General features: G+C 42.2%; 1 protein-coding gene across 1 annotated transcript in view; it reads right to left on the reverse strand.

Moving 5' to 3' along the window:
- Positions 1-848: 848 nt before the first annotated feature.
- The window catches only part of TMC1 (transmembrane channel like 1), a 69,233-nt gene continuing 42,968 nt past the window's right edge, over positions 849-27,113 (reverse strand). Inside the window, exons 10-20 of the mRNA XM_074994768.1 lie at positions 25,504-25,648; positions 22,719-22,913; positions 15,117-15,296; positions 14,294-14,446; positions 12,710-12,838; positions 10,010-10,077; positions 8,270-8,509; positions 5,271-5,396; positions 2,484-2,562; positions 2,253-2,376; positions 849-1,163 (exon numbers count right to left, since the gene is read on the reverse strand). Coding sequence (XP_074850869.1) covers positions 880-1,163; positions 2,253-2,376; positions 2,484-2,562; positions 5,271-5,396; positions 8,270-8,509; positions 10,010-10,077; positions 12,710-12,838; positions 14,294-14,446; positions 15,117-15,296; positions 22,719-22,913; positions 25,504-25,648 — 1,723 coding nt within the window. The 3' untranslated portion in view covers positions 849-879. The remainder of the gene's footprint in view (positions 1,164-2,252; positions 2,377-2,483; positions 2,563-5,270; positions 5,397-8,269; positions 8,510-10,009; positions 10,078-12,709; positions 12,839-14,293; positions 14,447-15,116; positions 15,297-22,718; positions 22,914-25,503; positions 25,649-27,113) is intronic.

Raw genomic sequence — 27,113 nt, forward strand, 5'->3', positions numbered from 1 at the left:
GCAAAAAAGATACTGTGAAGGCCGGCTGGGATGCAGAGTCTGTGAGTTTGTGTTTTGTGTCCTTTTGGGTTAATCGGATGGAAGAGACTGAATTGCTTGGAGCCTAAAGGGCCAGGATATATCAAAGAGCTAAATAATTGGGACTCCCCCTCATTTGAACTGTGAATTTTTAAGGGGCCTTGAAGAGATGAAAACAGAGGCAGGGTGCTGCAGGTGCTTGGAGGGAAGCTGTATGGTATTACATGTGGGCAGAATAACTTGTAGACTGACAGGGATTTTAATCAAAGTAAAAGCTCAGCTGCACAACACCCCTGCACTAGGAAGCATGTGCTTCAACCACTAGACTGCTCAACATTTCTGGGCATTTAAAGGTAATGTTTTGGCTATTGAAAGACAGAGATATATTTCCAGTCTAAATTAATCAGGTGAGTCTCATTCCTCTGTGGACAGCTAGCACAAGCTCCGTGCTGCTCGAGTAAAACAGACTCAGCGATAATTTCCAAGCTATTCTGTTGACAATTAACTGTGGCTTTAAAAATAAATGCAGTAACAATGTGATGCTACAGCAACACACTGAGAAACTTAAGCAAACATAAACTGACATTTTCATTCTTATAGTAAGTATTTACATGCTTTGAAACACTTTTGACATGGATGACAACATGTGTCTTTACAAGACATTCATATTAACAAACAGACTAATGGAGTGATTTCTGTTCAACAGTGGTACTGAAGCCCCCGACCCTGAAAATACTTGGGCTTTCTCAGCAACTTCGTGAATAGGACAAGTTGCATTGAAATCAATGGGACACCACCGCAGGGCAGTATCATATAACCCTGTAGCTTACTTTAACTAGAGGCAAATGTAGAACAGTCTGCTTATCTATAGTTAGGAATGCCCCTTGGCATTCTTGGGTGTCCTCCAGGAATACTTTCCAAGCGTGGGTTTCTCGGGGGGTAGCCTGACATGCCATATCCTCTTGGCACAGGAGGTCGAGTCACAGCTATGTGTGGGGGCGGAACAAGGCTTCCTCCTCGGCCATGCAAGGAATACTGAGCACTGGTACCAGGGCCGTGCTGCTGGGACTGCAGAGAGGGGCTTGCGTCCTGTGAGTGGCTTGTAGCTTTCTTTGACTCTTTGTCACCGCGTCCTTTCTGGGTACCTAAAAGTTTTTTAGAAAACCAAACTGAGCCATAGAGCAAAAACTGCCTGTTAGAACACTGATAGGGCTGGGCCTTGTCTGCCACAGACTGGAAGAGAACAGCAGGACCAGTGCTCACCCTGCTAAGCCTATTTCTCAAACTGAGGTTATGGGAATGGGCCAGGAGCTCCCCCAGCAACCTTCCCCCCCTTCCCAAAGATATCAAGTAGAAAAGTAGAAACCTCCCAGTCCCCTTTTGGAAGGCAGCACCAAGTAAGTAGAGGCAGATTCTAGGGCTACTGGAGGAGTGAGGGTAGGGGAAAAAGAGATAGCAAAACTCAGCAATTTCTTTATAAAACTGGCCAGTTGCAGTAGAATACACTTGGAATTCCCACGTAACTCTGCTAATGCATCTGATCCCTGACCTACAGCCTCCCTGCTGTTCCAGCCCTGTCTTCTCCTGGTGTCAGGTATGCCAAACCACAGACCTGTTTTGTGCCCTGGACAATGAGAACAGTAGCCCCTGAGTGCAGAGGGGAGAGCACATCACACCCTCTAAAGCAGAAAGAGCTTCCTGTTTCATATGTAGCCCAGGACCACACAGGAGGGAAAGTTTGGCTGACTAAGCCAGAATTCTTACTGAGGATTTCTGTGATAACCAGGCCCCACTGTACCTCTTCCAGCAAAAACCTGGGCTGAAAATCTACAATGTGGCCCTTATATTCCAGTATAAAAATAACTGTAGCATTCTGCAGTTCAGTCTAGCAACACACTTCCTGCACATGCTTAGGTTTTAAGCATGTAAATAGTTCCACTAACATTAAGAACCTGCTTATAAGCTTTGCTGGGCTTGGGGCCTAACAGTTTATTATTACCGTAGGGTTCTGGATTGTTACTGAAGGAGGTAGTAACAGTTCTTAGAAGGAGAAGGAATAAGACCAGCACCATTAAGAGTAAGCTGGTAGCCACATGCTTCTGTATTGTGAGTAATTTAGTTAGTTTAGTTTTCATGACTTTCCCTCTCCATGTAGCACTGTACTGTAAGTACAAAAGTTAAGACAGTGTAGCAGGGGGGAAGCAAATATACACATATCTTCAGAGCAGTCAAACCTTGTTCTGATGTGGAGTCCTGTTTGCTTCCTCGCTGCTTGGGTTTAGTCTCAAGGGAGTTTTCTTCTATCTCTCGTGATGATTGTGCTTTTTGTTTGTTTCTCTTTTTGTTTTCTTCAGCTTGCTAGTTAAAGGAGAGAGAGGGAGAAATAACTTATTTACACAAAACATTTCTCTACTGTTTCACAACAACAAAAAATAATATTTCTACACTCTTTATGGCATCCTTACATTTTGCAGCTTCCTTTTGAGATCCAAGTTAGCTTCCTTATAGGATTTGGATGTTGCATTGAGATAATAGATACTCAATCTAAATTTTAAAGTAAAAAGAATATATTTTGTTAGGTAACAGTTATAAAATCTAACACACTTCTTAATAAATCCACGTGACATTAAATGGTGTTCCCCTATCCTCTGTAATGTATTAATATGAAAAGTGGCTTTTACTCTACAACCCTGTCTTATTAACACTGACATTTTGACAGTTTGGTTACTTGCTTTCTCACAGGAAAAAGAAAAAAAATCTGTACTTGAGATCTGAGAACACCACAACTGAAAAATTCACTTTCCCTATTTAAGAACCTTCCTTTTGGTGATGCTAGTTAACGAGGCAGTCCCATACAGGTATTCTTTCATTACATGGGTGTTCTCCAAAATTGACTTGTAAAAGGCATAGAATTTGTTTATAAAATCCTTTAAACTAAGACGGGAAAAAGGCATCCACAAGAGCCATTCTAATGGCAGGACCAGGATTTTATTTAATATTGTGCCTCTGGCAGAGGCCCGTTTCAGACACAGAAAAGTGAACCAGCCAGCATGAATCTGGCCCATGTGTGGGACAGGAGTAAGGGGAATTCCTACCTGGGAGCTATCAGTCTATGACCTGAAGCATAATATTCTATTAATCCTCATTACAAAGGAAATTGATATGATCCAGGCCTTTTGAAAAATGTAATCACAACCTTTAAGTTTTACTGAGAGCTCTCTCTAGGTCCCTAAACAATATATTGCTCCTTCACCGAAGTATTCACATGGCTACCATTCTGAAAGCCAGCCAGTTTTCCAAGAGTTAATTCCAGCACCTCCAGCTTTTCCCCCTCTGCCGCTCCCCCAGCACCTAGTAACTTACTTTCCAATCAACACACAACATTTTGAATAGTAACAGAGAGTAAGCCGTGCTAGTCTATACACTATCAAACAAAAAGCAGTCAAGTAGCACTTTAAAGGCTAGCAAAATTGTTTATTAGGTGAGCTTTCGTGGCACAGACCCACTTCTTCAGACCATATCCAGACCAGAACAGACTCAATATTTAAGACACAGAGAACCAAAAACAGTAAGCAAGGAGGACAAATCAGAAAAAGATAATCAAGGTGAGCAAATCAGTGAGTGGAGGGGTCGGGGGGAAGATCAAGAATTAGATTGAGTTAGGTATGCAGACGAGCCTCTATAGTGACTCAGAAAGTTCACATCATGATTTAAACCATGTGTTAATGTTCCGAATTTGAATATAAATGTCAGTTCGTCCACTTCCCTTTCTACAAAGGAGCGATAATTTCTTTTCAGTAACACACATACCTTGAGGTCATTGACAGAATGCCCCATTCCATTAAAATGTTGACTAACTGGTTTGTGGATCTGGAGTGTTTTGATGTCTGTTTTGTGCCCGTTGACCCTTTGTCTAAGGGAGTTAGGAGTCTGTCCAATATACAACGTATCTGGGCATTGTTGGCACATGATGGCATATATGATGTTAGTAGAGGAGCATGAGAAAGTGCCCGTGATTCTGTGAGTAACCTGGTTAGGTCCAGTGATGGTATCTCCAGAGAAGATATGTGGACAAAGCTAATAAAATTCTAACTGGAGATCCAGCTATGCTTTATCATATGCTGATATTATCAGTATGTCATGCTCCCGGTTGAAATAAGTGATTCATCTTCTCCCTATTTTATTGTCTCCCTATTTTATTGTCTCTGGTTTGCTTGGATCATCTTTATTTTGGGCCACAGTCCCATAATGCTCCGTGTGAGTAGCTATGCTTAAAGTCAATGGGAGCAACCATTCTTCATTGCAGTACAATTGTCAGCAAGTCTTTGCCAAATTTCATCTCAAAATTGCATTCTAGCTGTGTAAGTTCCTTCTGCAGTTTCTATTACACTTGCTGTTTTTCACTTCCTGTTCTAAAATATGTGGTGGTGTAACTGTAGGATGTTGAATCATGACAGAGTTTCACCCAAGAAGGGACTGTGCTTCTGTGTGTGCTAAGTGATCTTATATGTTTGTGTGTCAGTTTGAGAAGAAAAGTTCCATGGTTATTCTTATTCTGGACTAATTTTTGGACAAATGTCCATTCCTAGTCCAAAGCCTCAGAAACTTGACTTTGGACAGGAAACTTAAAAAGGTGGGTAGTAGTCCTGGCTTACAGCACATCTCTTACAATAGTGTTTTAGCCAAAGAATATAAACTGGAAGCCTTCTATGTGGCTTCTCTGCTATGTGCCCCCATCTCTGACCTCACACCTAGTTTAGCGCAATGATGGTAGTTCTCCTGCTTTTGAGGCCTCTTTATTATTATGGAAAATCCAAGATGCCCAGGAACAGGCTTAAAGAAAGCTCTGTATCAGGGAAGAGCGCTTTGGATAGTTCACTGCTAAACGTGCTAGGTTTTATGATGTGGGTTTCTGCTCAATAGACTGATTAAAGTCCCCACAATTTGGATCCCATATAGTGTGTGTGTGTTTGCTTCTTAATGATTTTGTCACTATGATAAGAAAACAACAAAACAATTTAGCCATTGAACACAAAAGAGAGATTGGGAAGCCTGCCTTTGTGCAAGCAGCTACATATAAATTATAATCAAGGAAAATTTGTGAATTCTTCAGGTCCCTCAGTACAAGGCAATCAGTGTTGTACTCAATTATCTTCCCAGTGGAAGATAGGATTAGAGAGGCTTGAAATGAAAAGAACTGAGCAGAGAGTCACATAGGAAAGCTTTGAGCTGCAGTAAAATATTGTACATACACCATAAGCAATATGAAGGGCAGGATCAGTCCAGGGTTAGAAGCATAACTAAATACTTTCCCAAACCAGGCAGGGAAGTCATTCTCCAAGGTTTCTGAAATGACCTCAAACATTCTGGTTTTCCCACTGTAAACACAAATTAACAATCTATTACATACCCTATCAATGTCAGTTGTATTACATCAGAGCAGGGCTGGACCCAACAATAAATTATTGTTGTTCACATTATTTAAATGCTCTTTTCTGGGTCAATTTTAAGAAACCCATAACTTTTTATGCATCTTAAAAGATTAAAGCAGCACAGAAAAAGCTAAAATGGTCACTTGTTCACTCAACTTTATCCCTGGGGAAGGTGGAGGGTAGGGAGGAAACTTTATGGAAGCTGTGCTAGTTTATCTAATCCTAAATTACACATGGTCCAGGATGTCAATTACACTAACTTGTCCCCAGATAACAGCAACAAAGGGTCCTGTGGCACCTTATAGACTAACAGAAAAGTTTTGAGCATGAGCTTTCGTGAGCACAGACTCACTTCATCAGATGCTGCATAAGTCTATAAGGTGCCACAGGAACCTTCGTTGCTGTTACAGATCCAGACTAACATGGCTACCCCTCCGATACTTGTCCCCAGATAGCACCCTCTGTGTCTTCTATGATATGCCTTACTAAATTAAAATTGGTAATCAGTATCACCTGCTTTGTATCAGTTCTGTGAAATCCAACCTGTTCCGTAGCTCAGCCGATTTGCTGGCAGTTTATGCATTTCTCCCACATAATGATGTTGAGTGTGATACTCTACTGGAAAACACCTTGTGAATGATTGCCAACACACAAAGGGACTTCTAAAGGTAAGACATCAAAACTTCCATGCCTTTAAAAGATGTACTGGAATCACTTGACTCATTGCATTGATGTATGTTTCCGGCCCTTCACTGGAGACCCGATATCCATTTTACTGCTCTTCTCCTTTTACTCCATTAACACATTTTTGCAAATAGATATCAAAAACGTTTAAAATCTAAATGGCACGTGTCCAATGCTTGTTTGCTAGTGTCATATGTCACCCTAAATGGCAAACAGAGATGCTGGCAATTTGTCCCCAGATATTTCACTTCTGCAATGCACAGGGTGAAGGCTAGCGTGTAGGATCAGCTGGTTCTTAGATGTCTTCATAGTAGGAATGTAACATCCCTTTCAATTGGTTAACCGGTTGGTGGTAAGTTTAACCAATTAACTTATTTAATTGAGGGTGTGGCCATTGGCCACTCCAGACCAGCTGGGCTGGCTCAGCCCCCTTGCTGTGGACAGGGTCTGTTCCAATTGGGCTGGAGTGCCCCCTGGCTATTGTGGGTCACACAGGACTGGAGCAATCTCTCCTGCCTGCGGTGGGCACAGGGCTGTTCCAGCCCCCAGCAATTAATTGTACCCAGGCTAATTGATTAAGTAGTTAAATGTTATCTTCCCTACCTCATAGCTATATTCCCCCTGTGCTGTTACCTATTTGCAAGGGAATGCATGCCCACATTTTTCAGAAGCAACTAGTAGTTCAGGATGCCTCACTTGAGACACCAGATTGTCAAAGGGTTGGTGTCCAGCACATTTCCTATGTTTCAAGCTGTGTACCCAAAACCTGAAGTGTTCACAATCACTACTCCTTTTTGAAACCAGGGGACATTATCTGGGATATTGGTTATTCTTATCCCAAAATGCACGGATTTACACACATAACTGCTGTCAACACACATGCCCTGTCTGTCCAGCATTCCTGAGAACTTCAGGGGTGACTCGCAGCACCAGGAATACTAATGCTACTGAATATAACCCCTGAAGAACTGCAGAAAATCTCAGAAATTTGAGATGGAGGAGCCCTATTAGGTTATCAGGCCTCTCCTTCCACTACTGCTAGATCCCTTTCCACAGTATGTTTTCTGATGCTTGCTGCATCCTACTTCTAGATATTCCATCTTCCAAACAATGAGTCTGCTCTACACATGAACAGGTCATCTCAAGCAGGTAGAGCATGTATGTCTCACAGAGTGGTTCTCTACTCCTGACATATAGGCTACGTCTACACGTGCACCCAACTTCGAAATAGCTTATTTCGATGAATAACGTCTACACGTCCTCCAGGGCTGGCAACGTCGATGTTCAACTTCGACGTTGCTCAGCCCAACATCGAAATAGGCACAGCGAGGGAACGTCTACACGCCAAAGTAGCACACATCGAAATAAGGGAGCCAGGCACAGCTGCAGACAGGGTCACGGGGCAGACTCAACAGCAAGTCGCTCCCTTAAAGGGCCCCTCCCAGACACACTTGCATTAAACAGTGCAAGATACACAGAGCCAACAACTAGTTGCAGACCCTGTATATGCAGCACGGACCCCCAGCTGCAGCAGCAGCAGCCAGAAGCCCTGGGCTAAGGGCTGCTGCCCACGGTGACCACAGAGCCCCGCAAGGGCTGGAGAGAGAGTATCTCTCAACCCCCCAGCTGATGGCCGCCATGGAGGACCCCGCTATTTCGATGTTGCGGGACGCGGATCGTCTACACGTCCCTACTTCGATGTTGAACGTCGAAGTAGGGCGCTATTCCCATCCCCTCATGGGGTTAGCGACTTCGACGTCTCGCCGCCTAACGTCGATTTCAACTTCGAAATAGCGCCCGACGCGTGTAGACGTGACGGGCGCTATTTCGAAGTTAGTGCCGCTACTTCGAAGTAGCGTGCATGTGTAGACGCAGCTATAATAACAGACTTGATCTCACTAGTGAGAAACTTCATTTTAAAAAGATTTTGTTTTACCAGTTAGTGAATACTTTTAAAATAGTTGATCATTTCTCTTGCATTTAATTCATATTCAGAGATTATGGTCCTATGCATGGGTAAACTTAGCATTGATTATACGTGGCAAGACTTAGTAAGGAAGATGGTTTTAGTTATGTCATTTAGTTATGAGATAACCTATTTGTCAAGGTAGCGATGTATATAAAATGCAAAAGACCTGAATGGGCCGCAGTCAAAAGACGGTGGGATAGAGACAATAGTGTACACAGCAGGCAGGGTGGAAAGGAAGAGAATAAAAAGCAGCATGGCCATGTAGAAGTTATTGGATCGAGAGGCTTTAAAGACTCTCTCATGGGGGACATTGCAGCACATCACAGCCCAGCACTGCAGATACATCGAGGTGTGGAGGCGGAACACATTGATCGCTGGCAGGCATGGAGCGTAAAAAGAACCCATCCTAGGAACAAACAAAAAGTGCTCTGTAAAACTCCACAGCCTTAGGTACACCATAATCTTTCACCCACCCAGGGCTTTCAGAGCCCCTGGCTTTGCAGCAATACAGAGTACACTCCTTTTTGTAGTTTATAAAAACATGTCACCTCCTTCCATTGACTTCAAGGCACAGGGATAAAATACTCTCTGAATCATCTCTTTCCAAGTCTCAAGACTTTCCTGTCCCCCCACTTTTCCCCTCCAAATGAATTTGAACCGTCCATTCAGAAATACATTGATTTCCCCCCTCTTCACTTTCTGCTTTAAACCGTACTTTCATTTTCAAATCCACCCAAGTAGATTGTCATTCATTTGTAGAACACATTGCCCCAAACATTTTGCCCTGTAATCTCTTAGGCTATGGTTACACTACAGCAATCTATTGACAGAAGTCACAGTTGGAAGAGATTTCCCAACAAAACTTCTATTGACAGAGTGTGGCCACACACACAAAAAGCCAATGGGAAGAACGCTCCTCTCTGTTGACAGAGCAGCCATACTGCCTAGCTGCTTCTCAACAAAACAGTCACACAGAAGCACAGCAGATAAGACTGCCCATTTTCCTGGACACCCTCTCTGTCAAGAGAAGCCCTGCCCCCCGCCCCGCCGCCAGCATCCACACGGCTTTTTTGTCAACAGAACCTGTCAATAAACAGTGCTCTTCCTCCTTTGGAAGAGGCAGAAGGCTGTCGGCAAAACAGCATATGTCAGCGCTGTCCAAGTATTGGCGATAGCAATCATTCCTGAGTCATAAATCACTCCACAAAAGGACTTCTGCAGGCTACTTCCCCGGGGTCCCAGTATCTATCCACTTAGCTCATGAAGACCAGAAATGGGTCTCAAACCCAGGTCTGTCATACAACACAGCTGAGTACTGCCATTAGGTGATCCGTTAACACACAGATTTAGTTATGTATTTATTTAGGTAGTTATTTCTCTCTGCCATTTTTCCATGGATAACAGGAGTAAAGAAATAGCTTCTGTGACTGAGAAACTTTTTGGATTTATGCTACATTAATTTTCAGTATAAAATCACAAATCAGAATCTCCAGAAAGCTCCAGCACCTATGTGCTGCTCCTACAATGCCCAACAGCTACAAACCTAGCTTTACAGCTGTCACGTGTCACCAGAGCCATGCAAAAAAGAGCAGAGTATACAGGTGAATCTGGCCTGTTTCCTTAACCTGAAGGTGACTCACCAACGTTACCCTAATTCTGTGCTGATTTAAAGCCGCTGATTTCCAAGTATCCAGTATGATGCCTGTTGAGCTATATTGGCATAAAACTGACATAATGTAGTGGTGCATCAAGCTCAGCATTTCAGAAGTGGCAGATACAGGAGTTTCATGCTTGATTCTCAGTCAACGTGAAAAAAAAAAAAAAGAAATACACACATCCCTCCTGGCTCAACCGACCTAGTATACAACTATCAGTTAAAGCCATAAATGTTCTTTGCCACACCTACCAGATCATGCCTTGGTTAAAGATTAATCCCAGCACATTTCCACTTATGTCAAACTCTGAATAGGAAGGCTGAAAGAAAAGGCACAAATGTTTCCATTAGGTTTGCAGAAAATGTTTTAAATTGACACAAAGTAGATTTAAAGTAGGAATAAATTAAAACCGTCATTTACAACAGCAACAACATACTGGTAATGTCTCTTTTCTGTTGCCTATTAAGAATGATTCATGAAATAAATGTACATGACTCAAGACCAATGTGCTGCCTTCAGTACAGCCTGCAGAATTTCATTGTAAATCTTATTAAGCTCTTTGAAGAGGTGAAAGTATTACAGTACTGGAAAGTACAGAGTTCCATTCTTACAGCATACACTCTGAACTTTTAACACACTGATTCATTGAGCCTCAGAAAGAACCATTTAGATCATGTAGCCTCACCTTGTGCATAATACAGGTCACAGGATTTCCCTGAAATAATACAAGTTTTTAGGGAAAAAAAATCTGTTTTGATTTAAAATTGTTCAGTGAAGGAGAACCTACCACAACCCTCAGTAAATTGTTCCAATTAACATTAACTAACAAGCCTCACTGTTAAAAATGTGTACCTAATTTCTAACCTGAATTTGTCCAGCCTTAGCTTCCAGCCATTCTTGTGTTTGACTGTTAGACTGGAGAATCTTCTGCTATCAACTTTTCTCCTCATGTAAGCAATTAGACTGTGATCATCACTGTTAACCTTCTCTTTGGTAAGCTAAATTGCTTGCTCTGCACTCTCCTTAAGACTATTGATAGAAGCCATGTTTCCCAAACTTTTTTTTTTCATTCTCCTGGCTCTTCTTTGAACTCTTCCAAATTTATCACTCTCCTTTTTGAACTGGGTAATCTAGAACTAGACACAGTATTTGGGCTGTTTCTTGAGACCCACCACAACAGCTCCATTTGTCAGGGGTGCTGCTGGTGTTAACCCTGTTAAGGCTGAAACTTGCCACAAAAGAGGGCTTTCTCAGTAGCTGGCTCATAGCCATGGAACTCGTACACCAGAAACTAGAATGGCAATGAATGCCAGGGACTGGACTCGACGACTTTTTGAGGTTCCTTCCAGTTCTAACATTCTATGTTCCTATGGCGAGCATCCTAACCATCCTGCACTAGTTTTTTGCTCCACTGAATGGCTCGGTGTCATTTTTTTTCCTGAAGATAACTCCTCATAGGCTAAGAAAGTATGTGTGGATTTATTAATGATTATAATATTAAGACGGATGAATAAAGATTGAAGGAAGAGTACAGCTCTACCACTACATTCTATTTATTGTGTTGGTGTTTAATATTACAGGTTGAACCTCTCTATTCCAGCACCCTTGGGACCTCATCTGTGCCAAAGGAGAGGATTTGCCAGACCATGGGAGGCCCATATTGTCTAGCAGCATTCCCAATACTTCCACTGCTTTCTGGGCTCTTAGAAGCCATCTAGGGGTAAATAACAGCTAAAGAACAACACAGAACACTGACAGCCAGGACTGGTGGCTGTAAACAAACCTTATGGGACCACAGAAAACTTGGCCAGACCCATGATAAGTGGTCGCCCGGCTAACTAAAATCATGCTGGATTATGGGTGTTGCTGGATGTGAGACTACTGGACTAGAGAGGTTCAGCCCGTACCAAGATGGATACATGAAAAATACCAAGAAAATAACTGTAAGGGAACTTTGTTTATATTTGACACATCTACACAAGGAACCTTTTACTAGTATACCTGTATACTGGACCAGCAACAGCACTTCAAGTGTTGGCATTACTTATATCAGCAAAAATATGCCCTTACCAGAACACCACCTCATTGAGCAGAATAAGCTATAATGCTAAAATCACAGTTTGGATGCTACAGTTGTATCTACATTAGAGGACTATGCAGGTATATTTCATCAGACAGGGATCACAGCCCTGACAAACAGCTGTGCTGGCAGCATTTGTTTGTGCAGATATAGATGTAAGCTTTCATTAATTCCACTCCTTGCTTCATGGAAGTCTGTGTCTTTTTTGCCAAAGACAAATGAAGCCACATGCTTTCAAATCTTTCTAATGCACCTGTCACTAAATTAATTGAGTCGCTGATCTAATCAGGTGAATGTAACGTGGTTAATCTTTGTTACAACAATGTTCCAACTAAAACAATTTTTAACTGATTTAAAACCAGGATACATCCCCCGCATCTCACTCGTTGGCTTAATTGTATTAGAACCTGCTTGATGTACTGTTCACACAAGTCATTAACAGTTTGAGGCATAAGGGACTGGCAACAGAGGGATAGTTTGGCTGGTACAGGCATGTCCACACAGCCTCTCCAGTGCCTGCACCCCCTCCTGCCAGCACCGAACTCTCATGTGGCTATGGTAATGAGCTGCAGGAGTATGCAAATGGCTTAGGGTTAGGGTTTTGTATTTGGAATCCCAAGAAGCTCTCTTTGCATAGCTCTGCAGGCAGCAGCGCTGGGCAGAGCCCAGTGTAAAACCAGCCAAAATGTCTGTAAACAAAGCAAAGTAACACGAGTGACAAAAGAAAAAGTTTTTAAAGTTGTACAGGGATTTTGAAGCTAATGTGTCCTGTCTTCTCTAAACTTGGGATGCTCAAGAGGAAAACAGAAATGACTACTAATATGTCAAGTGAATATCTGGCAATGCGATTGAAACAGAGAGAGATACTTACAAATCCATACTCCAAGTCCCAGCACCAGCAGTAGTTGAAAAACCTGACAAAGACAGCTCTCAGGAAATCTCCAATTAGAATTGTGATGTATGTTGTCATAGTGTCAGAGATTGTCAGTCGCACAAATTCCTGTTGACACAATGTTTTTTTTTAAAAGACTGTTTAGGCCAGTAATAAATTAATACTGTGGGGGGACATCCCCAGATGTGCTTAGCACAGGTTAGAAGATGGGAACATTCTGCCCCTTTACTACCCCTACGGACCTCTGGGGCTTGCCAGGGGCCAAACTTCATGCCCCCCACCCCCAGCATGTTACTAAGACTGTTGTACCATGGTGGGTAACAGCCTGCTAAGTGCTAGAATGTAATGCAGTCCTCACTGTGAAGTGGAGAACCCCCACTAGCCTGGGATGCGGAAGGGCTGCACCAGTGGAATTCTTATGCAGATGATAGCCAACGTCCCTTTCACCCTGCTACTGTAAGCATTCAAACATGTCAGGTGCACCATCATCTCTTTCCCAACTCCAGTTCTGACAGGTGCTGGTGATGGAGGGAAATGTGGGAAAATCCTTCCATAAACATTGTTTCCTGCCCACATACCTCTGGAAGGCCCCACTATAGCCTTCACCACTTATCAGGCCTCACCCCAGATCTAGTCCTCCCTCAACCTTTGGTCCCATTATTGTGGTTTCCAGAAAGTCTTATCACTGTCACTGACTGATCTGAAATGCTGCTGAATGAACACCTTTGTTCCTTTGAGGCAGACCCGAGGCTGAGTTTCACATCTTGTAATTCAGCACCAGTGTGTCCAGCGGAGAGCCCCCCCAAACTTAGTTTCTTCCAGGCAATCTGCCCCCTAGTGATGAAATCTCCAGCAGGTTTTTTGAGAGTATTGTAAGATTTCCCAGGAAAGACCCTGATTTGCCACTGAGAAAACTGATAGTGTGACTGAAGTATCAAAAACTAAGACTCGATGGAGAATTTGGTCTCAGAGTGGAAAATAGTGAAAGGTTGGAGTGAGAGCGTAAGAATTCGTCATAGGAAGAAAAATAAGCGGGGGAAAATCAAAGACACATAGAACATGAATAGCTCAGATGAATATATATATTAAACAGAATAAAACCGAACTGCTAGGTACATCCATCATGAAACTGTGCCATTTGAAAATCCCCCAAGTCTTAAATTTCAGCAAGTCACCTGCTGTATAAATGATGGAGAAATAACTTGAAAGGACAGCAATGGCTATTCATGATTATGTGAGACTTGCCTCGTTGAACAACACATTTTGTACCTTTTGGTACACTCATTTTGCTGATACAAATGTGTCTTGGTGATCAAAATTCCAATCAAAATGATGCCACTCCTCTTCCAAGTGGTCATCCATCACCTTTCATGAGTGCTAAATAAAAGAGAGAGAGAGAACTACAAGAGCATAGAAAAACAGAAGAAAAAAAGATTTCTAGACATTGCAAGCAATAGCCAATGTGTGAGGGCAAGGAAAATGGTGAGGGCCTCAGAGGATTCAATAAAGTTATAAGTATTTCTCTGCCCATTAGCTAAGGAGTGACATGGGTCCCTGTCTTACCTGCCCTACCATTGTTTCCCAACATGGCCCTCTAGGGACATCTGCAGGATCCACCTGTATTGGAGGAGCAGTAGCATTTTCTGATATCGTACCATTGTAGAGACTGGCTTCCCATATTGTCATGTTATACTTCACTATCTTCTCTTCTTCCAGCTAGAAAAAGAAATCCTAATTGTGTTTGTAATAAACAGATTAATGGTATGAACTTTAACTCAGTAGTTCTCAATCTTTCCAGTTCCTAGACCTTGGCTCCCTTATAGCTGGGAGGCAACCGTATGGACATGGTGGAGAGGTCACTGCTAGCATTGGGAGTGGAGAGGCTGGGAAAAGTTACCTATCTTGTGAATTTTTATTCGAGATTTTGTAAGAAAAAAAAACCATCCTGAATCAGAATGAAAAGTAAAGAGCCTGCAGAAACAACTGCAAAACAAAATTGAAAAATAATGTTGTGTTTTGATTTTGACCATTACTTTATTTTTTATTATAATTAACTTAAATATCTGAGCAGGAAATCAGTTCAAATGAGAAGAGTGTGTTCTGAAAATGTCATTTTGCCAATTTCAGAAAAGAAATAAGAAACAGCAGAGCAATTTGTTTTAAATGATCTCTTTTTTCCAATCAGTTTTAGGTTCAACAAATTAGAATTTGTCTGATGAACTTTTTAAATTGAAAAATTCCTGCCCTGTTGTAACCACCCCTTAACGCCTGTTTGATTTCCCTGAAGGTTACAGTCCCATCTTGGGAACCCTTGATATAAGTCTTTAGAAATGTTTTAAAAAACCCATATATTTAATGGTGATGGAAGACTTTCTGGTTAGCTTGCCTTGAGATTGATCTCATCCATCAGGGCAATGATGAATGTGTAAAGATTGCCCAGGAAGAGAGCAAAGATGCGCCCCAGCTGCCATCTCAGAGCTATTCGGGGGTGGTAGTTTTCCAGAGAACTGATAACATCAAATAAAGTGGGACAGAACATTCCCAAGAGAGACATGACCATGTTCACCTGCAAAGAATCACACAAGAAGAAGTTAGAGACAAGTCCTGTGCTTTCATCTTCCCCTGCCATTTTAGCTGGTATTTCACCCAGTGCACAAACAAAACTTTTTGTGAGAGTTCACATAAAATGTTTTCCTCGGGGATAGCAAGCTATAATCCACTCTAAATGGATAATTGGGAAACTACTCTTAATTTTTGTTTTTAAAGTTCTTTTTAACCGCAGGCTCCGAAAGGGATCGTAAAACATTAGCTACTTTATTCCAAATGGCACCTATTCTGAGGACAAATTCTGTATTGAGGGATTTGCCAATTTCCAGTAATTTTTCCTGTCAGATCCAATCCTTGTGCATGTTCAGACTAATAGCTAAAGGTGTCTGTTATGATTAGCATTCTGCTAACTGCATTAACTTGTCTATGTAACTGTATGGAAGTGTACTGAATTGAATGGTCCAAGATAATGGTCCGAGAAAATTATTATTATCTGCTAATAATTTTAAAACTCAGTATGGATTATGCATTCCACCAATGGGATCAAATTCCATTTAGACCAATAAGGTGTTTGCTGAAATACACGTGAAATAGATTTATGTTCTTTTGTTTGATTTTCCCCCCCAGATATCTTGAGACTGTGCTGAAATTAATCTCTTCTGTGCCCGCTCTTGCCAAAAACTTAAACAAAATGTAATACATTTAAATTATTTAGTACATCTTAATTACAAAGAGTAGAAAATTGAGATTATACTTCTGTTTGCATATGTACCATTATACCACAAAGGGACTACACAGGCAAGAAAAATTACCCATTTGCATCTGAAAATTCAAAGCACTGGAGTTTCATAGTATTTCATCTGTGGAATCAGTGTTCTGAATTGTAAGAAATAAATTACATCTCTACTCGTTGCTTTTCTATTCTTGGATTTTAATGGGTGCTGGATTATCATATTTATAGACAAATGGTAGCAAATTCTTTGCAGGCCTAATAGCAAAGTGAATAGCTGGAAGTTTTATTATTATACAAGTTCAGTTCTGTTACCTATAAATATAGAAAGATGTTTAATAATCACTGGTTAAACAACTAACCATAGCAAAAATAAATTGTACTTATTATAACTGAACAAATAAAAAGTATGCCACTGTCATCCCTAGCAGTTTTTGTTGTTATAATGGAAGATTGCAAAATCTATTTGCCACTGTTTGTTCAAACACACACCCCCCAAAAATCCCACCTCTCTAGCTGTCTGGAAAATACCAACCTTTTTGTTTACATTTCTTTGAAAGTTTTTCATATGTATTCACTGAAATCCACAATTTCATTAAAAACTTTTCTCAGAAACTCAGTCTCAGATATATCTGACCTATGTATATGGTGGGAGCAAAGATTCACCCTGGACATTTGCTCTGCTTCAAGTTTGGATACTAGCACAGATCTCCCCTATTGTCCATGCCAACATTACATTACACAGCATTTGAATCTCTCCTGGGTGGCCACCCAAGCACACCCATATTCAGCTTCTCCATATCTGCTGGATTTTTGCTAGCCACTAAATACCTGCAAGAAGTGGGAACTGAATTTCAAAAGAAATGCCTACCCTGTGGAGCTGGGATTGTAGATAATCATGGGACAATAATCACCAGATTACTAACCAGAGTAATCACTAACTAACACAGCTTTTCACTCACTGAGAAGCCAACTATTCTGGAGAATAGCACACTCTTTTGAATGGCACTTGGAGGGGTAGAAAATAGCAGCTGCACAAGCAACTGTGATTTTCCTGCTGGTAAGTAAAGTTGTGAATCTTGTAAATAGTGCTGTGACTGCAGTGAAGTCTATACTCCCCAGCATCTTAAATCACACCAATGATGAATATTGAATGTCCATAGCTCACTGTTTAAGTTAGAAGTTTAAGAATAAACAGTTTAGTACATATAAATCACTCTTTCCCTTCTTGCTGAATGCAATAATAATAGCCTTGTCTAATATTCCCTGCTACTGAAGGCAGTGATAAAGGTCTATTTTTCATTAAAATTAATTAGGAGGAGGATTTATATTTTATAGTAGCAAAACCTTGAGCTGTCTAGAATTAAAACTGAAAGTTGACTTAGAGGCTTGTGAAATACAAATGCAGTGATCTACCCTGTCTGTGTTGCTGGTAGTTCTTAAATTTGGGAGATATGGTTTTGCACAAATCTGTTGTGTTTGAGCTTGCCTCATCTTACATGTAAAATCAGTTAGGTTGTGGATTTTATTTTTTAACTTATCTTTCCAGTGCTGTTAATGACTCTATTTTGGTTGAATCAGTCTGTCTTCCCACAAGTTCTTTATGCTTTTATTATTGTATATGCCCTTTATTAGGTAGTTTTATTAGTTAGGTAGTACGGACACACTGAAAATACATACAGTAAAGACAAATAGAACTTGTTATTTGACTTTTACCCCCCACTATTTAGTTTCTTCAAAATAATAGCTCACTTTTATATAGGGCTTTGCATCAATAGATAGCCAAATGCAAGTATCCTTCTACTATGGGCTGGGTAGCTCAGTGGTTTGTACATTAACTTGTTAAACCCAGGGTGGTAAGCTCAGTCCTTGAGAAGGCTGTTTAGAGATCTGGCACAAGTATTTTAAAAAATAAAATCCATCAGCAATGGTTCTTAATCCTACCAAGGGGGCAGGAGACCGGATTTGATGGCCTCCCAAGGTACCTTCCAGTTTAGGGGTGATTTAATAGCAGCCATCAACTTCTTGAGGGGGAGCTCTAAAGAGGATGGTGAGAAACTGTTCTCAGTGGTGTCAGATAGCAGAACAAGGTTGGATATTAGAAAAAACTACTTCACCAGGAAGGTGGTGAAGCACTGGAATGTGTTGCCTAGGGAGGTGGTAGATTCTCCATCCCTTGAGGTTTTTAAGTCCCAGCTTGACAAAGTCCTGGCAAAGATGATTTAGTAGGGGTTGATCCTGCTTGAAGCAGGGGGCTAGACTAGATGACCTCCTGAGGTCCCTTCCAGTTCTCTGATTAGCCCCATTATACAGATGGGAAAATTGAGTCACCAAGTGGTAAAGTAGCTCACCCACATCACCCACCAGGCCACTGACAGAGCCAAGAGCTAGGTACCAAGTCTACAGAAGGCCAGTCAATGTTTATTTTATTTCTTTTCCAAGAAATAGATTACACTCCCAGTTGTACATGGTGTGATTGGTACAGCTGTGGGGGGTGCATAAGTGGAGCCAATTGTGGCTGATTGTTTCTGGGGCCAGTTCTGCCCTGGCCCTGGATTATGCCAGTGGAGAACAGCTGGGCCACCTAGTATTCTGGCCATGCCCTATCACCTTATGCTGGTGGCTACTGGGATGGATGACATAATAGCCAGTTATACTAGCTCTGTCGAGATAATGACCCAGCTTACCAAGGTATCTTTGTGCCCTTTGGCCCTCCTGCACTCCCAGAGGGTCATCAAAAGGTTGGACTTCAAGAGAGGGTCTGGCCCAACGTTATTTTTTTAGAAGAAAAGTGACAAATATTATGCCATTATTCCAAATACAGGGTGCAATTCATCACTTCTTAGTCACTCCTTGCTCTAAAAGTTCTCCCAATAGAGCCATCATGAAGTTTGCTGGAGTAAGGTACTGAATACTCTTAATAAATCATAGTTTACAGTTCCTTGCTATGTCAAGCACTGTTGTGTGAATGTGACCTGGGAATTAAGCCAGACAACATTAAATAGAGGACGTTGTAAAGCACCAACCAAAGCTCTTCTTTTGTCACAGAACAAGAATTTTGCCTCAGCTACCTGTAGCAAAAGCCTGTTACTTTCATCTCATTTATATCAGTGTAAATCAGGAATAATATTGAAGATGATGAATTACACCAATATAAAATCAGTGGAAATGGAAAGGCAGTCAGGCCTATTTTTTTGGGGGAGGGGTGTTCTGTATGGTGGGGAAATGTGCCACAGTTGTTAGACATAAAGGGTGGTTTCACAGAAGTGGTATAAACCTGTACAGGGATGTCCATAAACCAGACAAGTGGGAACTCTTATTTTTTAGGGGTATCATCATTGTAAAGAAAGATTTCCTTAGAGAGTCATGTGCAGAAGCTCCAGTGGCTATTGCAAACCACCCGCCCTCCTGTACACAGCTCGTTTACTCATACACAGCACCAGTAAAAGGTTTTGGCTGTGGGTAAAATCTGAAATCTAGCTTTGGCTACAACAGGAGTTAGGTCAGCAAACCTGTACTACTCAGTGGGGTGAGTTATGCTGACCTATGTTTCTGACCAGCCCTGAAAATCTTTAACCTGAAGAGGGAGTCCAGACACACTGTCATTTCTACTGAAGTTTGATTTCCAGCCTTATCTCCACTACACAGGTGTATTGCTTTGATTATATTCATATAGTAAAGTGGTACAAGTCCTGTTGTCAGCTGCCTTCTATTGGTATAGCTATTCCCATAAGGGAAGAGGTATGACTATAACTCTGTAGGGCTCCTTTATTTTGGTGTAACTGTCTTCCCTAGTGCTTGTACCAATATAACCATATAAGGGCTGGTCTCAGATTGGAACTTACACTATAGCATAGCTACATGACATGGATGTAGAAAATACACACCCCTGTACAACACAGTTAAGCCTTCCTGAGCCACCATCCCCCACCCGGAGACAGTGGTTAGTTGGCAGAAGAGTTCTTCCATCGACATAGCTTCCACCTCTCACAAAGGCAAAGTAACCAATAGGAAAACTCCTCCCAACAGCATCAGTTGTGTCTACACAGAAGCACTAAAGCAGCACAGCTGCAGGTTGTGCCACTGTAGCATTTGAAATGTAGACAAGCCCTCAATAAACACAAATCCGAGCCCTTACCAACATTCCAGGTGTAAATCAGCCTCCTAATGTGCTGAGAATTCCTGTGGGGTTAATACCCACTGACTTCAGTGGACTGGAAGGGGTAAACTGCCACTTACTTCAGTGGCAATTGAGGGTGTTTAGGACCACACAGGGGTGCTCAGTACTCGACAGGTTTGAGCCTTTGCAAACAAAGCACTGGCCAGGACCCCGGTCCATCCCAATACACCCCACCTCTAACCCTCTTTAGAGAGGGTTTCAGCAGAGCTCAACTCTTCTGTCCAGTTGCTTCTTACAGGAAATTCAGCCTTTTTCAAAATATGTAAACACCAGTGCAGTTAGCTGTTTTCCAGACTTTAACTTAGTGTGATGTAACAACTGTGGTGGCAATAATAGTTAACAAAAATCTGTTACCACACCTGTCACAATGGAAAGAAGCTACATTCCTATTGAACTGCCCTCACAATGGCCTATGAGACAGCTATATGATTAAATCTTTGGAACTCTTTTTAGTCAAGCGGTGCTATATTTGACTTTTATTTCTCTGGAAGTGGAATCAAATAATTTTTATCACACAATGTATCTCACAATTTCTCCACCCATATCCTGGACTCTCTTGTTGGTTTGGTGTTTTTCATTTTGCTTTTGATTAGAGCTTGTTTATTCTGGCTTGGCTGCTGCCTTCTGGGAGGAACAGAATCCATGTGACTAGCTTTATATTCTAGCCTGGCCTACACTAGAAGATTAGGTCATCATAACTGTGCTGCTCAGTAGTGTGAAAAATGCACAATCCTCCCCTTCTCCACACAACAAGCATTGTTAAGCCAACATAAATCCTCTTGTAGAACACCAAGTAAATGTAAGAGTTCTTCCCTCAATCTAGCTATGGCTCAGGCAGCTCCGGAAGATGAATTACGTATGTCAACAGGGGAATCCCTCCTGTAGTCTGCACTGAAGCATGATAAGCACTACAGTGGCATAGCTGTGTTGCTGCGGAATTTTAAAGTGTAGACAAGCACACTGTTTATTATAAACCTCACTAAATGAGCTTCACATAATTAATTGTTATTTTTCCAACAAAGAACGGCTTCTTACAGAGAATGGCTGTTTTGTTAAAAGTACAATCCACACAACTGTATCTGGTGGCGGGGGCAGGAAATCTATTACAATGATTCCTAGATAAAGACATTGTAATGAACAGGATCACAGTTACCACTGCCCATAATTAGATACTACAAGAACTGCTCAAAGCAGTCATAAGCCCTTTAGTGATCAGAAGGATATGAGAATCTTCTTCAAGCATTAGCTGAAAAGACCTGTGGTTTTTTTGGAGCAAGAGATTAGGGTGAGTCCCAGACTCACTGGCCATGGCAACACTTGCCCCTCCTTTCAGAGGGGCTATGGTAATGTGGCACTTCAGGATATGTTAATGAGGTGCTTCTATGAATATGCAGTGCCTCATTAGCATAAGGGGGAGTCGTGCATGCTTCGAAACTGCCGGTTTTGAGAAGCACGCTGCCCGTGTAGCCAGGGGTCTTTTGAAACAGCCCCCTGATTTCGTAAGCCCCTTCTTCCTATCTGGTTTTGGGAAGAAGGGGCTTTCAAAATTGGAGGGGTCACTTCAAAAGGCCCCCGGCTACATAAGCAGTGTGCATTTTGAAAGCATCAGTTTCAAAACGCGCATGGCCCCCATTGTGCTAATGAGGTGCTGCATATACATGACATTGCCTCATTAGCATATTCTGAAGTGCCACATTACCATAGACCTTACAAAAGAAGGGGCTAGTGTGCCCACGGCCACTGGTGCCATCTATTCCTGAATAGGTACTCAGTTTTGTAAATTTGTAACAGTGTACTGGTCCCATTGCCTTTATCGCAAGTTGCCACAGGCAATGGACCAGCATATGTCTGTTAAAATCAATGGTGTTACACCAACTTACTCCAGCTGAGCATCTGGCCCAGTGTTTTCCCTTTTGAGCCCTATGCAGCAGTTAGTTTCCTCACGCTGAATTGCTTGACATTCACATCATAATGAAAGTACCTCTTCTATCCCCGGTGTACTGGAGCTCCTACCACACTGCTCACCTGCAGACAGGGAACAGTCTCGTTCAGCATTTGAGCCTTTCTTCAGTGTCACCCACCACTCTGGCACGCCTGCCTAAAAGCTCCTCAGTGCCCAGTGATTCCCCTGCTGTCTCTCTCTCTCTCTCTCTCTCTCTGTCACACACACACACACCACCATGAAAGAGTTTTCCATGGAGTGAGTTTTCTTATACATCTTAAACACAACAGGAGACCCTTTGCAGGAATTTTGGGAGTCCCCTTAGGAGCTGAAAAAATCCTAGCCCAAAGGGTATGGAGGAAGAGTTTATAGTCAGATCTGGAAGTGAAGCGGGGGAGCTCAAAGTGAAAAGCTATTTTAAAAAGCAAAACAAAACACGACTGCCTTAATGAACATGAGAAACAGAGAAGAAAAAAGGGAAATCCCTTGTTACACATTTACCATCCAAGTCCTAATTAGAAGACAACCAGAAAAAAGCACCCTGCAGAGCACAAACAATATCTATTTCATAAAGTCTTCTAGAACTAACTTCATTTCTCTCCCACCAGCCATAGTTATCCAAACCTTCCAAGGCAAACTTCTGGGATCTCCTCACAACAAAATAGATGAGATAACCACTCCCAGCCAGTGTGCACAGGGCCAGGAAATTAGCGAGAACTCTCAGGAACCGGGTTAGGTGAATGTTTTCTTCTTTTCGGTTCTCCTGCTCCTCCACAATAGCTTCCTGCACTTATTGGAAACAAAAGTGTAGCTGTAAATGAACAGTGTTAAAAGTATCAGGCTCTATATTTTCTGTGCAGCTAATAGATAGCAGAGACTTTTTAAATGAGTTGCAATGAATGGCGTTTACTCCGTCCTGGGTACCAGGTTTCTTAAGAATGTGACTTGGTTGTATCAAAATCTCTGTTGAAACTGCAGAGACTTGCTGCATTTGGCATAGGAATCATTGGGCTTATTTTCTATGGCTTTGTCCCGATGAAGTTTCATTTTGAGTTTCTTTTCACCTGAATTCACATGCCAAAGCTGTGATTCAAAACAAAGCCAGCACTGAGTATGAATTCACTAGGTGCTGAGAGTTTGGAGGCGCAGAAGAATAAGTGTATGATCACTTGTCAGAAACCTTTACGTTAAGGAACCCATAAACTTAAAATATGCGTGTCTTTGGAGGCAGCAAGGTTTCAGTTTGAGGGACTGCACTTTAGGGAGACTGAAAAGCGTTTCTGTGTAGGAACTCCAGACTAAACCAAGCCTGAGCAATTCCAGATTTTTGAAATGAAACATTTGCATGTTACTCTTCACAATGCAGGTGAATTTCAGGGCTCTTGAAATAACTCTAAGCCCCCCGCCCCACCCCCCCGCCCAACTTCATCAGTAGAAAGAGTTCATACTGTTGCCAAGATATTCTTGTGAAGAGAGAGTTTAATTACAGCTTCTTACATTACTTTACATAAATGTATCAATCGCCCAGTAGGACTGCTGGGTTCCTGCTTTCTGGTAACATTGCCTGGCTCTGCTTTCTTTGCTTCACTTTTGTCTATTACCCAAGAGAAATAAGAGAGCAGAAATTCTTGGGTGGAGCCCTGATCCTACTGAAGTCAATGGCAAAACTCCTACTGGGTTCAGTGAGGCCAGGAATAATTCACCCCTAGCAGGCCCAGGTGCAGGATTTCCTGGGGAAAAGGGGGGGTGCTCTTTTTGTAAATCTGGACTGCAATTTTTTAAATATAAATAAGTTCAAAATAGTCATGCAATGAGTGTGCATAAGACTAGGTAGTGAAAAATTTAAGTGGAAACAGTGACTGGTAAAATTATTTTGTTAGAACATACTAAACAGTAATAAAGGTTTTATAGGAATTACCCTCGAGGTTATTGCTGTAATATCATAAATGAAAAACAATATTCCCTCATTCTCCTCCCTTTCCTGTTGCTAGTGGCCAATAACATGCTGGAAAATGTAGTCCCCTCCTTGCTCTTGGGCCGGCTCTCAAAGTAGGGAGCTCAACAACGAATTACAGCTCCCAGGGTGCCTTGGGTTCCCCATCATGTCCAGCAGGCTCCCCCTGTACAGCACAGCAGGGTGGAAAGGAGAGAAACGAAATGTAAGGGGGTGTGTTCACACCTCTCACACCTCCCATGCCTTGACTGTTCAGTACCCTACATGTTCACAGAAATGAAAGGTGGATGGTTGCATCTGGGGATATCCATCAAGAACTTTACATGCTCTCTCTCAACTGATTTTTTTCATGCCAGATCCTCTTTGTCCCCCACATAGGTAGATGAGAATGTGAGGCAAGGACCAGCAGACCACAGCTCTTGAGCCCCATGGGAAACTGCACAAAGCCACTGGTGTCTGAGCTCCTTGGACCTTGTTTTCCACCCACGGGTCCTGAGTAACTCCTAGTGAAATTACTGGCATGCTTCAGTTGGGGAGAAATGCCTTTTATGCATAAAGTGCGGTGAGGGGCAGAACTTCAGCCAGCCACACCTCCTGTACTTTCTGTGTAACATGGAACAAATGGAGCTCGTGTTCCTCCACTTCCTTAGCACAGCCCTGGCCTCTCACGCCAGAGTGCATACCAGATGAGGTACCTGGTAGAAATGGCTCCTGAATGCACTCCCCTCTAGTGTGCCTTAGGTGCCTGCCTCAGCACTCTGCAAATAGAATGCCACCAGCCACGGCTGTTTCACTACCTCTCACACATCCCATGAGCACGCCAGGGATTGCTGACAGCCCCTGAGAGCCCTAAGTCTGGATTACAGGCGGTGAATTTGTGGTGGTTCTCCGGGAATGGTGCTGTGTTCCCCTTGAAAAATAGAATATTTGTTGTGAGGAAAAACAAAGTGACCTTTTTTTTTATCTCACTGAGATGCAGGTGTGGTGTCAAACTTCTGAATCAATTTTTTTTTGACATGCTGAACGGGCCCTTGTGGCAACAATAGTGTTGTCTAATCATATCTCTTCAGTGCAGCAAGAGAATATGATAATGTCAGTGCTGGAAAATGTCACCAGCTTTTTTTCAAACTATACATTGTACATGAAAGCACCATAGAAACTGCAAGCTCAGAAAGGTGAGGAGGAGGAGAAGAAAAACATGTTTGCATGGGACTCATTTTGCAAGGATGTGTACAGCAATCCCGCAGAACACAGCTATGCTACGAGTGCTGCTTATGTGCTTTACTAGCAGAGAAGAGAGTGAAATACCACAGGGCCTCATTCCTTTCTCATACTAGATTTTATAGTGATCTACGTCCGTGGACTGACTTTGATGTGACGGGAAAATTAGGTTTCCTTTCTTTAGTGAGCTAAATCTTACCTTAAAACTTGTTGTGATTGAAGCAAACTTATTATCTGCTGTTTCAGGATTGCCGATCAGGTAATCCCAGCTTGTGAACATTTTCCAGCTGAAATTAAAACTTGTATCATCCCCACCACCTTCCTCGTTTGCATTCCTTGCCATTCTGTAAAGGCCAGAAAGATATACAAAGAACCCACTGTTAGAGAGGAGCTGTGGGCTCTATGAAGTGATTTAGATTTTCCAAGAGAATGGTCTCAGAGTTCCTAATGTCATAGGATATCATGTCATGCCATCACCCATCCAAGAGATGCACACCAGTCTCCCATGGTTATGAAGAAATGATGGACAGATCGTATCCAGTGGAGTGACTTCATTTTCTTACTACAGAATTTATTATTTTTTTCCTCAGTAGCATGTGAAGGCAATTCAGCTGAGTGAGGAAACAGCAGGAAAGAAGATATAAAGAGAGAAGAGTAATCTTAAACAAAAACCTATAAAACACACTACAATGCTGCTGAGCAAATCCTAGGTTTGGCCAAGAGAAAAATAAATGCTAATAACTGGCTGGGGAAAAAACTGGTTGCACTGAATAAACAAATTACAAATGCTGTTTTCTTTTATTCTGCTAGTCTGTTATGTGCTTATAACTGGATATATGGTAGCGTCCACCAATATCAAATTCTTTCTTAAGTGGTTTGACTTCACTTTGTATTGCTAACTTCCCTATTTCAAGGTATTATCAGCCTTGTAATGTTGATGCTCAGGTTGCTGCATATTATACTACTTAATTCAGTCTATTAAACACAAGGGGGAGCACATAATAGGGAATGATAAATTTGGCCTTTGTTTCCTCATTAATTTCATGCTCAGTGAAAAATGGTTTCTATTTTAAGCTTATACTGTGGAGCAGACTTTGTTTTACTAGAAATAAACAACATGACCCATGTTTCCTAAAAGAAAACTCCTAAATGCACAAGAAAACATATGCATTAACCCAGGTAATTGTTTGCTATATGGCATTCCTCCTTCCTCATCCCTAGGGATGGAATTGTGTTGTTTGAAGCAATATGAAAATAACCTGTTGTTAAGATTTCTTCTGATATTTCTTGTTCTTATAATCCCCTTCTCCTGTGAAAATTATCTCGGAAAATACTCTCCAATACAATTTTGATATTCCTGGTTCAGCACCCTTGGGACCTGAGCAGTCCCAGACCAGGGGATTCTGCCAAGCCAGGGGAAGCGAATGCTCACCTTCTGGCTTCCAGTCCCTGCTCTGGGGCTCCCCCCCTAGCCACCATCATTTCCAGGCTCCCCCAGCCACCAGTTTCCCATTCCTGGTCCCCCACAGCTTCCTGGCCCTGTGTGCCTACTCCACAGCCCCAGCCATGGCTTCCTGGCTGCGGGCCACCCACTTCCTAGCCTCAGCTTCCTGGCCCAGCCACTGTTCCTTGACTGCTGCTGGCCCACCTGCCATGAGCCTGGTTGTGGTTGACCTGGCCAGGGCTCCCAAGTACTGGTCTCCCTGCTGGTCCCACTCCTAGCCACTGGGGCTGTCTGGTCCAGCAACATTCATGGTTTGGCCAGACTAGGGATGTTGCTGGACCAGAGAGTGTCAGATATCAGAGGTT

The sequence above is a fragment of the Carettochelys insculpta genome, chromosome 5 (genome assembly GCF_033958435.1).
Source record: "Carettochelys insculpta isolate YL-2023 chromosome 5, ASM3395843v1, whole genome shotgun sequence".
NCBI lineage: Eukaryota > Metazoa > Chordata > Testudines > Carettochelyidae > Carettochelys > Carettochelys insculpta.